Here is a 13,388-nt window from a genome sequence, read left to right on the forward strand (position 1 = left end):
GGTGTGTATAAAAATAGCCTGGCAGTTTCTAGAACTGTAAAATCTGCAGAAATGGCCCACGGTGCAAACCTGAGCCAACTCTGACACAGTGGTTCCTGTGGGCAGGCGTCCAGGGACTTACCTGTGGGGACAGTGGGTGGTTTTTGTGGGGCTTTGTCACAGGACGCCCAGTGCCCCGGGGGCCTCTTGTCACAGCTGGAGGACAGCGTGGACTGGGCTGCTCGGGGAAACACGTCTCGGCCACATCTTGCTTGCAGCCTGGGGGTGTGCCTGGTCGCCGCTGTGAGACGCAGCCATGGGGCTTGGCTCCCGGATGCATGTCGAGGGCCGTAGCCTAGTCTGTGCTCGGGGCTGCACCTGGACATGGAGAGGACTGCCCAGGGCTGGTGTCAAGGGAGCGCCGGTGGTGGTGGGCAAAGGGCAGTGTTTGCAGGCCTTGACTCCTGTCCCTCAGAGTGATACGGGGGGAGGGGCAGCTGGGCCCTTGCCATCCGTGCAGTTGAGAGCCCAGAGGGCTGCTCTCCCCACTCGGACCTCCTGCAGAGGGGCTTGCCGCCCATGGAAGGGCCCCTTTTGGAGACATATGCCATTTTGGGCTACCCTGTGAGCAGCTGGCTTGGTCCAGATCTCTGTCCTCCAGTGCGGTCTATGACACCCTCACCCAAGGGCAGGAGGAAGGAAGAGCCTTTCCCAGCGCTGTTTGCCCCACACCAGAGGGCCCTCTGCCCGAGTACACAGGGCTCTGATGAGTGAAGGGGGTTGCTGGCATGTCCTGAGGGCCCTTGTCCATTCCAGAGACACACTGGCCACTGCCCAGGGCCTGGGATGGGGGGGACGCAGGGTGGTCTGCAGGAGGGCAGCTCCTTCACAGGAAGTAGAGATGCCATGTGTTCTCCCAGGCTCTTGCCTGCGGTGTGTTGGCACCCAGCTTGGGTGCATCACAGGGCAGTGGCAACAGGCGGCTTCCAGGCCCCCAGGGCGTCTGCCTGTTTACTTGTGGGCACACCTGCACTAGCAGCGGTGGGAATGTAGCACTCTCCCCGTGTTCTGTCTCGTGCTCTGTCAGATGTGAAGTTGGCTGGTCCTGATGGGGCAGGAGACTTGAGCCTGGCTTGAATCTGCACATTTAAGTTGTAGCCTTGGGCCTGGTGCCCTGAAGGGAGGATGGTTTTCCACTGGCCCGGCAGTGATGAGAAGGCAGGGGCCTCATGCCCACACGTGTGCTGCGTGGCGCGTGTGCTCCAAATCAGTCATGCTTTAACTTACTGGTCTCAGCACCCAGAGCACTTCTGTCTCTTGCCTGCCGCCTCTTCAGATGCCCACATTAGAAATAAATAAAAGTGGAGATTTGTAGCGCACAGGGTCATAAGCCCACACCCCTTTGGCCTTTGCATGCAGTGGTGTTGTCACACTTCACGTGGCCTCTTCATCCCCATTGTACGTGTCTGAGAGGACGAGGACAGAGCAGGCAGCCGTGAACTGTCAGACCTCCATCCAGAAGGTCACACCGCTGTCTGGGACCCACTGTTCTAGACCGAACTTGAATAAGAGACCTGTCACGGATGCGCCGTCACAGATGAGCCATCTGCTTCTCCTAGCTGCGGACTTGCTTCGTGGCCCCTTTCACCTCCTGCCCACTGTCTCTCCTTCTGGGGCGCTTGGACCTTCTCTTCTTCTGGTCACGTCCATACGTTCCTCTCACTGTCCTTTGTATGGACCGGGCAGTGTTTCAGTGTGTTGTGCGCAGGGTTGCCATGAGCCCGAGCTGACCCCACGACGACAACAATCCCCAGCACTGAGTTTGGATAACTTCTTTGAGAACTGTTCGTGTTCTGGAGGGTGTTTTTCAGAGCTGCCTGGTGGTTATGTTATTCTTGTCTCCCTTCTTTGTGTGTTCACTCATTTTGAACAGATGCATGTCGTGGTTTTCATTGGTTACTGTTGAACGAAGCTGGATGCTCCACTTTGCTCTCTTTTTCGTGGTGGCTCTCTCTTTGTGTGTGGTGGCCCCTGAACCCTGTGAGCAACCCCAGGTGGGGGCCTCAGTGGTCTCTGCTCCAGCTCCAGCCTGTCCTCCCCCTGCACAGCGGACCCCCGGGGCACCCGCATCGGCAGGCTACCCTGGTCTTTAGTCCCTTTGGTTCCCTTTCCGTGTTTGGCCCAAGGTGTTTCGTATTTTCTTGTGAGCTTCGCCTCTTGCTGAGAGGACGTTGCTTTGTCCCACACACGGTCCTGAAGCAGGGAAGCCTCCAGTGACATCCATGGACAGCGTGGTGCTGGGAAGCCCTCCCCAGCGGGAAGCTCTCAGCAGACAAGCTTCCTCCTTCCCGGACGTCAGGCGCCTGTCCTGCCCGGCCCGGCCCTGAACCATCGCAGCCAGGCTTAATCTGGAGCGGAAGAGTTTTGAGTTTGGATGTTTCTTGAATGATTGATGTTCCTATGAAAAGTTTTTATCTCTGTGATTTGGCGATTCCTCATTGACAAATCACAGCCCAGCACCCTGTGACCACTGTGGCCTGAGTCTGTGAGCTGTGGGGGAGCCTCCCGGTGTGGCTTCAGTGCACTCTCAGGCCCGGCCAGCAGGTGCCAGTGCGATTTGTTCCAGCGTGGGGATTGCTGCCAGTCAGCGAGCACGATCAAGTGATCAGGCTCACGATGGCAACATGCCATGAGGGCCCTGCCGTGTCTGCCAGGTTATCCCCATCAGAGCAGCCGCGGGGCTCCTGGAGGGGGCCTGTGCCCAGCCGTTCCCTGGACCCCACTTGGCACAAGACGAAGACCCCCTGCCCTGAGCTTGTTCGGAGGACTTGTCTGTTGAGTCCTTGTGTCTGGGTGCAGTCCTGCCCTTCATTCCTGTGACCTTGGCTAAGGCCACATGGTTGCGTCCTGATCAGCTGGCACTTGGCCTGCAGGTCCACTGAGGAGGAACCCCCCAACCCCCGCCGGCACAGAGCATTCCCCGCTGGCTCAGAGCAGTCTCTGGTGCAGTTTCTCGCCCCACACCAGCTGTTTCATGACAGCACTCATCCACTCTCCTAGAGCCTCTGAGCTCCAAGGTGGCATAGGCCGCTGGCCTGCCAGTCACCTGGTGCTAATGGTGGGCATAGTTGGAGCTGGCCCTCTGTGGGCTGGGCTGGGAGCTATCCCACCCAGTGTGCCTGACGCTCAGTGGAGGCCTCACTGCTTTTCCATTCACATCCTACTTCTGGGGAGGAGAGGCCACTGCTACCTGTGGAGCCCCTCTGAGACTGGGGGTTGTTCCTGGGCTGACCCGGAGCCTGCTACGCCCTGTGCTAGACAGCGTGTTTTGGTCAGATTTGACCGGAGCTCCGGAAACCCTGGTGGCGTAAATGCTAACCAAAAGGGCGGTAGTTTGAATCCACCAGGTGCTCCTTGGAAACCCTGTGGGGCAGTTCAGCTCTGTCCTGTAGGGTTGCTATGAGTCAGAATCGACTCAATGGTAATGGGTTTTGTTTTGTTTTGTTGCCGGGCCCTGCACTGGCTTCTGTGTCGGCTTCTCCCCAGGTGTCTACACTGCGCCTTGCCGTGAGTCTGGGCGACCATGAATCTAACCAAAGATTCATCCTTTTACTGTGGTAAAAATACACATGACAAAACACATGCCGTCTCAACAGTCTCTACACGTACAGTTCAGTGACGTTGGTTACATTCTTCGAGTTGTGCAGCCATTCTTTTTCCAAATCCTTCCACCACCATGAACGTAAAGTCACTGCCTCCTAAGCAAAAACTCCCTGTTTCCCCATCCTTCCCACCCCTGGTAACCACTAATTTTTCATTTTTATCTATTTGCTTATTTCATGTAAGGAAGGTCATACAGTCTTTGTCCTTTTGCAGCTGACTGACTGCACGATGCTCTCAGGGTTCATCCGTGTTGTGGCGTGCACCAGGACTGCGTTTCTCTGTACGGCTGAGTGTATGCCATTGTGTGGATGCGCCACGTTGTGTTTGTCCATCATCTGTTGATGGACGGTTTGGTTGTTTCCACCTTTGGGCTATTGTGAAAAGTGCTGCAGTGAACATTGGTGGACAGGTTTCTGTTTGTGCTCCTTGTGTTGCTAGGATTGGGATTGCTGAGTCATATGGTAGTTCTTTGTGAGGAACCCCCAAACTGTTTTCTACAGTGGCTGTACCATTTTACATTCCCACAAGTGGTGAATGAGGGTTCCAGTTTCTCCACAACCTCATCAACTTGTTGTTTTCCTTTTTTTTTTTCCCCAATCGTTGCTATTCTAATAGGGGTGAGGTGGTATCTCATTGTGGATTTTGATTTGCATCTCTCTGATGGTTAATGAGAAATCTTGGTAGTACAGTGGTTAAGTGCTACAGCTGCTAACCAAAAGGTTGGCAGTTCAGATCCACCAGGCGCTCTTTGGAAGCTCTGGGGGGCAGTTCTACTCTGTCCTATAGGGTCGCTATGAGTCGGAATCGACTCAGTGGCAACGGGTGTGTGTGTTTTAATGGCTAATGAGAGGAGCCTTGGTGACCCAATGGTTAAATGCTCAGCTGGTAACTGAGAGGTTACTGGTTTGAACCCACCAGCCGCTCCATGGAAGAAAGATGTGGCAGCCTGCTACCATAGATTCACAGCCTTGGAAGCCCTATGGGGGCAGTTCTGCTCTGTCCTGTACGGTCATTATGGGTCGGAATTGACACCACAGCAGTGGATTTGGGCTTTTGGTTAATGGCTAATAACGTTGAGCATCTCTTCATGTGCTTGTTAGCCATTTGAATATCTTCTTTGGTGAACTGTGTGTTCAAGTCCTTTGCTTATTTTTTTGATTGGATTGTTTGTCTTTTTGGTATTAAGTTATGGAAAGTTTTTTTTTATTATTTATTTTGGATATTAGACCCATATTGGGTATATGATCGCCCAAAATTTTCTCTGAATTAGTAGGTTGTCTTTCTACTTTTTTGATAAAGTTTTTTGATAAACAAAAGTATTTATTGTGAGGTCCCATCTATCTTTTTTGTCTTTTGCTGCTTATCTTTTATTATCATATCTGATAACCTGTCGTTAAAAACTAGGTCCCACAGCCTTGCCCCTACATTTTCTTCTAAGAATTTTATGGTTTTAGTTTTCACATTTAGGTTCTTGATAAATGTTTTTAATTTTTTTTGTATATGGTGTGAGGCATAGATCCTGGTTAATTCTTCTACATGTGGAAATTCAGTTCTCTTAGCACCTTTTATTGAAAAGACTCTTACTTTGCCCATTGAATGGACTTAGCACCCTTGTTGAAAATCAGTGTATGGATTTATTTCTGGACTCACAATTCTATTTCTTTGGTCCAAATATCTGTTACTATACTGTGCCAGGCTGTTTTAATTACTGTAGCTTTGTAATATGTTTTGAAATCAGGAGGCAGAGTCCTCCTCCTTTATTCTTCTTCTTTAAGATTGATTTAGCTATTCACTGTCCCTTGCCCTTCCACATGAATTTGAAGATTGGCTTTTCCGTTTCTGCAAAGATGGCTGTTGGAATTTTGATTGGGATTGCACTGAATTTATAAATTGCTTTGCAATCTTAACTATAGTAAGCTTTCCAGTCTTTGAACACAGAATGTCCTTCCGGTTATTTAGGTCTTCTCTTTTTATTTTAGTAATATAGTTTTCTGTGTACAAGTCTTTCACCTTCCTGGTTAAATTTATTTCTAGTTACTTTATTCTCTTAGATGCTGTTGTAAATGGTAATATTTCCATAATTTCCTTATCCACTTGCTCACTGCTGATGTAGTAATACATTTTTTAATAACAGCTTTATTGAGATGTAATACACATGCAATGAAATTCACTGTTTTAAAGTGAACAGCTCAGTGGTTTTAGTACTTCACCAGGTTGTACAACCATCTCCACTCCTTAGTTCCAGAATGTTTTCATTCCGCCAAGCAGAAACCCTGCACACACTAAGCAATAACTCCCATTCCCCCTCCCCCAGCACCTGGTAACCACTGATCTGCTTTCTGTCTCTAAGGATTCACCTGTTCTGGACATTTCGTGTCAATGGAGTCGTACAATATGTAGTCTTTTGTGTCTCAGCGTAATGTTTTCAAGGCTCACCCATGTTGTGACATGTGTCAGAGCTTCCTTTCTCTTTATGACTGAGTAACGTTCTATTGTGTGGATGGACTACATGTTAATGCATGGACATTTGGGCAGTTTTCACCTTTTGGCTGTTGTGAATCATGAACATACATGTACAAGTTTTTGTTTCAACACCTGTCTTGAGTTCTTCCAGGTTCATACCTAGGAATGGAATTGCTGGGTCATAGGGTAATTCTTTGTTTAACTTTTTGAGGAACCACTAAACTGTCGCCTACAGCTACCCTACCATTTTATATTCCTCTCAGCAATGCATAAAGGCTCCAGTTTCTCCACCTTCTCGCCAATGCTTGTTAACATTCATGTTTTTGATCATAACTGTTGTAGTGGGCATGAAGTGGTATCTTGTTGTGGTTTTGATTTGCATTTCCCTGATGACTAATGATGGTGAACATCTTTTCACGTGTTTGCTGGCCATTTGTGTATCTTCTTTGGGAAAACGTCTGTTCAAGTCCTTCACCCATTTTTTTTCTTTTTAATTTTTATTGTGCTTTAAATGAAAGTTTACAAATCAAGTCAGTCTCTCATAAAAAAAATTTATACACACCTTGCTATATACTCCTCATTGCTCTGCCCTTAATGAGACAACACACTCCTTCCCTCCACTCTCTCTTTTCTTGTCCATTCAGCCAGCTTCTGACCCCCTCTGCCCTCTCATCTCCCCTTCAGACAGGAGCTGCCCACACAGTCTCATGTGTCTACTTGATCCAAGAAGCTCACTCTTCACCGGTATCATTTTCTATCCCATAGTCTAGTCCAATCCCTGTCTGAAGGGTTGGCTTTGGTAATGGTTCCTGTCTTGGGCTAACAGAAGGCCTGGGGACCATAACCTCTGGGGTCCTTCTAGTCTCAGTCAGACCATTAAGTCTGGTCTCTTTATGAGAATTTAGGGTCTGCATCCCACTGCTCTTGTGCTCCCTCGGGCTTTCCATTGTGCTCCCTGTCAGGGCCCTCATCGGTTGTAGCTGGGCACCATCTAGCTCTTCTGGTCTCAGGCCGATGCAGTCTCTGGTTTATGTGGTCCTTTCTGTCTCTTGGGCTCATAATTACCTTGTGTCTTTGGTGTTCTTCATTCTCCTTTGTTCCAGGTGGGTTGAGACCCACTGATGCATCTTCGATGGGCGCTTGCTAACGCTTGAGACCCCCAGAAGCCACTCTCCAAAGTGGGATGCAGAATGTTTTTTTAATAGATTTTATTATGCCAATTGACTTAGATGTCCCCTAAAACCATAGTCCCCAAACCCCCACCCCAGCTACACTGGCCTTCGAAGCGTTCAGTTTATTCAGGAAACTTCTTTGCTTTTGGTTTAGTCCAGCTGTGCTGACCTCCCCTGTATTGTGTGTTCTCCTTCCCTTCACCCAAAATAATTCCTATCCACTATCTAACCAGTGAAAACCCTTCTCCCTCCCTCCTTCCCTCCCCCTCTCATAACCATCAGAGAATATTTTCTTCTCTGTTTAAACTATTTTTTCAGTTATTATAATAAATAGTGGTCTTATATAATATTTGTCCTTTTGGAACTGACTAATTTCACTTAGCATACTGCCTTCCAGATTCCTCCATGTTATGAAATGTTTCACAGATTCATCATTGCTCTTTATCGATGCATAGTATTTCATTGACCTTCACCCATTTTTTTTATAATTTTTATTGAGCTTTAAGTGAACGTTTACAAATCAAGTCAATCTGTCACATGTAAGCTTATATACATCTTACTCCATACTCCCACTTACTCTCCCCCAATGAGTCAGCCCGCTCCCTCCTTCCCTTCACCCATTTTTAAGTCAAGTTGTCCTCTTGTTGATTGTAAGAGATCTTTATATACTCTAGACACAGCCCCTTACCAGACATGTGATTGAAGATGTTTTTTCCAAGCCTGTGGGTGGTCTCACTCTCTCGATGGTATGCCCGTAAAGTTGGAATGGGGCGCTTCATGTTGACCTGGTGGGACTGGTGCCCCCTTGGCCTTTGTTTGTTTCCAAAAACGCAGCTGCCATGTAGGGGTGCTGATGATATTCCCAGTAACCTCTTTGGACAGGGACATCACAGCGTTTCCGAGAAGGTGCTGGCCAGGTGTGCTCTGAGCATCTTGCCCGGGCTGTGGCACTGGGTATGCTGGGTGACAGCAGTGGGGGGCTCTGGTTGCTTACCTCCACCTCACTGCACTGCCTCTGGTTGAGGACGTCGTATGGGGAGTCGCCCAGGGCTCTCCTCTCCAGCTCCTCCACCTTTCAACTAGCAACAGCCAGTGCCCATGTCTCCCAGAGTGGCTTTCACATCTTCGGCCTACTGTGGGTTCATGGGCGGTGGGCCATGTTCTGTGGGATGTGAGCTGTGGACTGTGGGCCGTGGGGTATGGGCTGTTTGTTGTGGGACATGGATTGTGGGCTGTGGGACGTGGCCACGTGCTGTGGGACACAGGCTGTGGGATGTGGGCCATGTGTTGTGGGATGTGGTCGTGGGCTGTGGGACATGGTCCATGGGCTGTGGGATCTGGGCTGTATACTGTGAGACATGGTCCGTGGGATGTGGGCCATGGGCTGTGGGACATGTTCTGGGGGTCAGCAGCCAGTGCTACCAAAGGGGATGTGACACCTGCTGGTATCATGGCCGGGGGGCAGAAGTGGCCTCGGCAGGCCCCATCCCATTTACTGTGATGGGGAGGGGTGCACTTGAAGCCAGGCAGGTGGCTCCATGCCATACATCTTTGATTTCTTGACTGTGGCTTCCATAGGCATTGATTGTTGATCCAGGCAGAATGAAATTGTTGACAACTTCAATGTTTTCTGCATGTATCATGATGATGTTCATCAGCCCAGTTATAAGGATTTTCGTTTTCTTCATGTTCATGTGTAATTCATACTGAAGGCTGTAGTCCTCAACCTTCATCAGTAAGTGCTTCTTGTCTTCATTTTCAGCAAGCAAGGTGTGTCATCTGCAGGTTGTTAATGAGTCTTCTTCCAATCTTGATGCTACATTCTTCATCATATTGTCTGGCTTTTCGGATTATTCAGCATACAGATTGAATGAGTAAGGTGGAAGACTACAACCCTGTTGCAGGCACACCTTTTCTAATTTTAAACCATACAGTATCCCCTTGTTCTGTTCACGTGACTGTCTCTTGGTCTGTGTCCAGATTCCACGTGAGCACAAAGTGTTCTGAAATTCCCGTTCTTTGTAATGTTATGAATAATGTAATAGAAAACACTAGGTATGTGTGCTCTGGGTATTGGGAGCCTCCGGGACCACCTTTCTCCAGAGTTGACAAGGGACAAGTCTGCAGTGCCCAGTGCCTTGCCTCCCGGGGGTGGGGGTATTCCCCGAACAAGAGATGCCTTGCCATGTGACTCAGAGCTCAGGCCTACCCCATCCCCAGACTTGCCTCGCCTGCCTAAGGGACCTGCGCCTGCCCTGCGCCCCAGCCACAGGTGTGCTGGGCCCTGTTAGTCTGACACTCCCCACCCAGGAAGCCGCGCTCTGAGGTTTCCTAGCCGTGTCAGACGGCGCCGGGCTGTGGCTTTTCCCTGGGCAGGAACTCAGCCTCGTCTTCATGCCCTAGTTCAGTGTTTGCTCAGACAGGAAGCCCCACCCTGCGCAATGTCACCGGCTCTGAACTCGCCGGGGCTGTCGCGCCCAAACAGTACAGGGAGGGGCTCCTGCCTGGGCCACTGTGAGAGCCCTTGGGAGACTGGTGCACAGAGGGTGTTTCAGTCGTCTTTCTTTCTGGGTGATTGATCACTCCAGGCCTTTGAGGAAGTCTCTGTGGCTGAGTCTTCAGGTGCCTCAGATACTTTTCCCAGGGCAGGAGGATGCTAGGCACGTGGACCTTGACTCCCAGCGCAGGGTTCCCGGTCATGCTTCCCTTGTTGGGAGCGGCCACTGCCTCTTCAGGACAAAGGCCTCACGGCCCCCACCCCCAACTCTGGCCAGAGACAAGCGGCTCCTGGAGTGGCGTTCTGAGGACATGACTTCTGCCCCTCATGCCAGCCCTGCCCTGTCTGGCTTCATGGGGTGCTGGGCCTTGCCCCTCGGCCCCTACCCGAGGCCTTGTTCAGAGATGACCCCCCAGGGGGCAGGATCCTGCCTGAGCCCCGACCAGGTCAAGTTCTGTGTCCCCGAGATGAGAAGAGCTGCCTCGAGTGGGTGTAGGCGAAAGGGTCCATCCACACTGCCCTCCCTCCTGTGCTGACCAGGGCTCAGGTGGCAGAGCCCCCAAGGTCAGCTTGGGGCAGTGACTGGGTCGTCCTGTAAAAGGCACCTTTTCATGGTCTCCAAATGGCTTGTTTTGTGTTGCGGTGGCCCAGACCCCAGCATGGCTGTGCCTGCTGCCCTGGGGCACCCCGGTATCCTCTATCACCCTCCACCCCGTGCCAGGGCGGCAAGGCACATCCTTGGGCTAACAGGACACATGCCCCACACTTCAGCCCGGGTGCCCTGTCTGGGAGCTCTGAGCTCCCCCGAGGCTGCCAGCTGCCAGAAGGGGATCCGCCCCCCTTCCAAAGACTGCCCCCTGTGAGTGTGTTTTACAGACTTCCTGCAGTTCTGAGCCTTTGGGGTTACAGGGAGCTATTCCCTGAGACCCCGCTGAGCATCTGCTCAGGCTGCAGGCACGCTGCCCTTCACAGCCAGGGTCCCTCTGGTGTGGGAGCCTGGCTCACGGGTTGGGCACAGCCGCTGGCAGAACCCACATGGGGTTGGCACTCTACCCAGAACCCACTGCAGCTGCGAGGGTGAGGTCATCAGCCCTGGTCGTGACAGCAGTGCCACAGAGCCTGCTCTGTTGGTGATTGGCGGCTCCTCCTGGGGAGATGGCAGTGTCGTGCTTACCTTCATGTGTGCTGTGCACAGCCTCCTGGCCCTTAGTCTCGGCTCACCCCCTTGGTGCCCCCCAGGCCAGGCTCTTGGGGTCACTCCTGGACCCTCAGTGGCCAGAGGTGGTGCAGCCCAACAGCAAGGCACAGCCATGGGGCTGGTGGGGACCCTGCCCCTTGGTCCCAGAGGTGTCAACGTGGTTTTCTCTGTTGCCCACAGGTGTCCTCTGAACCCCCGGCCTCCATAAGACCCAAGGCAGATGACACCTCCTCCCAGTCCCCCGCTGCCGCAGAGAAGGACAAACAATCCAGCTGGCTTCGGACCCTGGCTGGTTCCTCCAATAAGGTGCTATTGTGGGACCTCCCCACATACTCCCTGGGTCAGGGGGTCCTTGAGTGGGAGCTCCCACTCTGCCCGCGGCCCCGCTCCTCACACAACACTCCTTCTGCAGAGCCTGGGCTGTGTGCATCCACGCCAACGCCTCTCTGCCTTCCGACCCTGGTCCCCTGCCGTATCCACCAGCGACAAGGAGCTCCCCCCTCACCTCCCGGCACTGATTCGAGACAGGTGAGTGCCACCGACTCCGCATCCGGCTGTGACGCCCCACCCTCAACAGTGATGTGCCAAGTGAGATGTTTTCTTTACTGAGCAGAGAAACATGGCTGTCTTAGATTTGATGACTGAATCATGTTTTCTAAATAAGCGGGGTTGTAAGGGGGCTCATCTGCACCTACCTGGTGCCCTTTGCATACTTTCACTCCAAACCGGAGCACTCTTCAGAAAGTGCTCGTGCAAAATCACACATGCTTACAGAGGATTTCCGACCTGGAGTCCTTGCCCAGCCCCCGCCCCCCCCCGAGGTACACGGAGGTGTGTTCCCTGACATCAGCAGCCACTGTGACTGGGCTCCCCTCATCGTCTGTTGAGACGTCTTCTGCAGCCCTCTCTCTGCTGAGTCCCTGTAGTGACGGTGGCAATGCAGCTGCTCTGTGAGGAGGGCTTGTCCTGGCAGCCTGATTTCAGCCGGCTCTACTTTTTAGGCCTCACAGAGGCTGCTTTTGAGCACCCATGCACACACAGGTATCTGTGGGCTAGGTGCCCAGATGCCCCCAAAGTGTGGGTCCTTTGACACCTGGGGAACCCTTCCCTGGGCCTTCCTGCAGGGCTATGGGAGGGGCCGTGCCTCTACTTGGTGCAGGCCAGCCTTGGACCTGGCAGCCACCACTGGTATCCCCGCTGCACTGGGAGCCTGTGGGTCTTGGTCCTTGGAAGTCTGACATTCAGATGTCCAAGGCGAGCACGTCTGCAACGGGCTTGCAATGGGTGGGTGGCCCTGAGGCCCAGATGCTGCCCACTCTGGTGACCTGGGGCTGCAGAGCAGGTGCTGTAGGGCCCAGGGCTGGACGCATGTGTGCTGGGAGGGTCCGGCGGTGGGGAAACACAGTGCCCCAATACCTGCCGATCTCTTCAGCTTCTACTCCTACAAGAGCTTCGAGACAGCCGTGGCCCCCAATGTGGCCCTCGCTCCGCCAGCCCAGCAGAAGGTTGTGACTAGCCCGCCATGTGCCACTGTCGTCTCCCGGGCTGCCGAGCCCCTCTCCGTGTCCATCCAGCCACGGAAGCGGAAGCTGGCTGAGGAGAACCCCGTGGTCCCCGAGACCTTGGTGCCTCTTGCTGCCCCGGAGGAGGACAAGGACTCTGAGGCCGAGGTCGAAGTTGAAAGCAGAGAGGAATGTAAGTGTGAGTGGAGTTTTCTCTTTTACACCAAACTTGGGTGTGGGGCAGGCCTGGGGCCCCTCAGGTGGGAATGCGGTAGGGCGTGGGGCCCCTTGGCTGGGCGTGGGAGCATTTGGGGCCCCTCAGGTGGGTGTGGTGTTGCATGGGGCCCCTCACTGTGGGCATGGCTCTGGGGTTGTCAGCACGGGCTCTGCCCAGGCAGTTAGGGTGTGGGGCATGTGCCCCCCGCCATCGTGTGTACCCCCTTCGGCACAGAGCGCCACACGATTTCATGTGTGGCTGCGACACCGCCCCAGCCCTGACTCAGGAGCGTGTTGTGATTTCGGATGATGTACCGTGCTTTGGAGTACGCTCTAAGTGTTGGGTTTATTGTTTCTTTCTGCAGTCACCTCCTCCCTGTCTTCGCTCTCGTCCCCGTCCTTTACCTCGTCCAGCTCCGCCAAGGACCTGAGCTCCCCCAGCGTTCATGCCCCGCCCACTGCCAGCGCCGCTCTGGACGCTGTGGCCCACGCCGCCGAGGCCCCGGGTGGCGGGCTAGAGGCGGAGCTGGAGCACCTGCGGCAGGCGCTGGAGAGCGGCCTGGACACCAAGGAAGCCAAAGAGAAGTTCCTGCACGAGGTGGTGAGGATGCGTGTGCGGCAGGAGGAGAAGTTGAGTGCCGCCCTGCAGGCCAAGCGCAGCCTTCACCAGGTACGGCCTCCTCATCTGTCCAAACCCC

General features: G+C 53.0%; 1 protein-coding gene across 2 annotated transcripts in view; it reads left to right on the forward strand.

Annotated features, from left to right (window-relative positions):
* Positions 1 to 13,388, forward strand: part of SKI (SKI proto-oncogene) — an 89,905-nt gene that overhangs the window by 68,471 nt on the left and 8,046 nt on the right. The window contains exons 2-5 of one of the 2 annotated variants that reach the window (XM_064281119.1): positions 11,153 to 11,278; positions 11,385 to 11,500; positions 12,405 to 12,673; positions 13,056 to 13,360. In XM_064281119.1, coding sequence (XP_064137189.1) covers positions 11,153 to 11,278; positions 11,385 to 11,500; positions 12,405 to 12,673; positions 13,056 to 13,360 — 816 coding nt within the window. The remainder of the gene's footprint in view (positions 1 to 11,152; positions 11,279 to 11,384; positions 11,501 to 12,404; positions 12,674 to 13,055; positions 13,361 to 13,388) is intronic. The other variant, XM_023552143.2, reaches the window with a different exon arrangement.

Source organism: Loxodonta africana, chromosome 3 (genome assembly GCF_030014295.1).
Source record: "Loxodonta africana isolate mLoxAfr1 chromosome 3, mLoxAfr1.hap2, whole genome shotgun sequence".
In the NCBI taxonomy this organism is placed as follows: domain Eukaryota; kingdom Metazoa; phylum Chordata; class Mammalia; order Proboscidea; family Elephantidae; genus Loxodonta; species Loxodonta africana.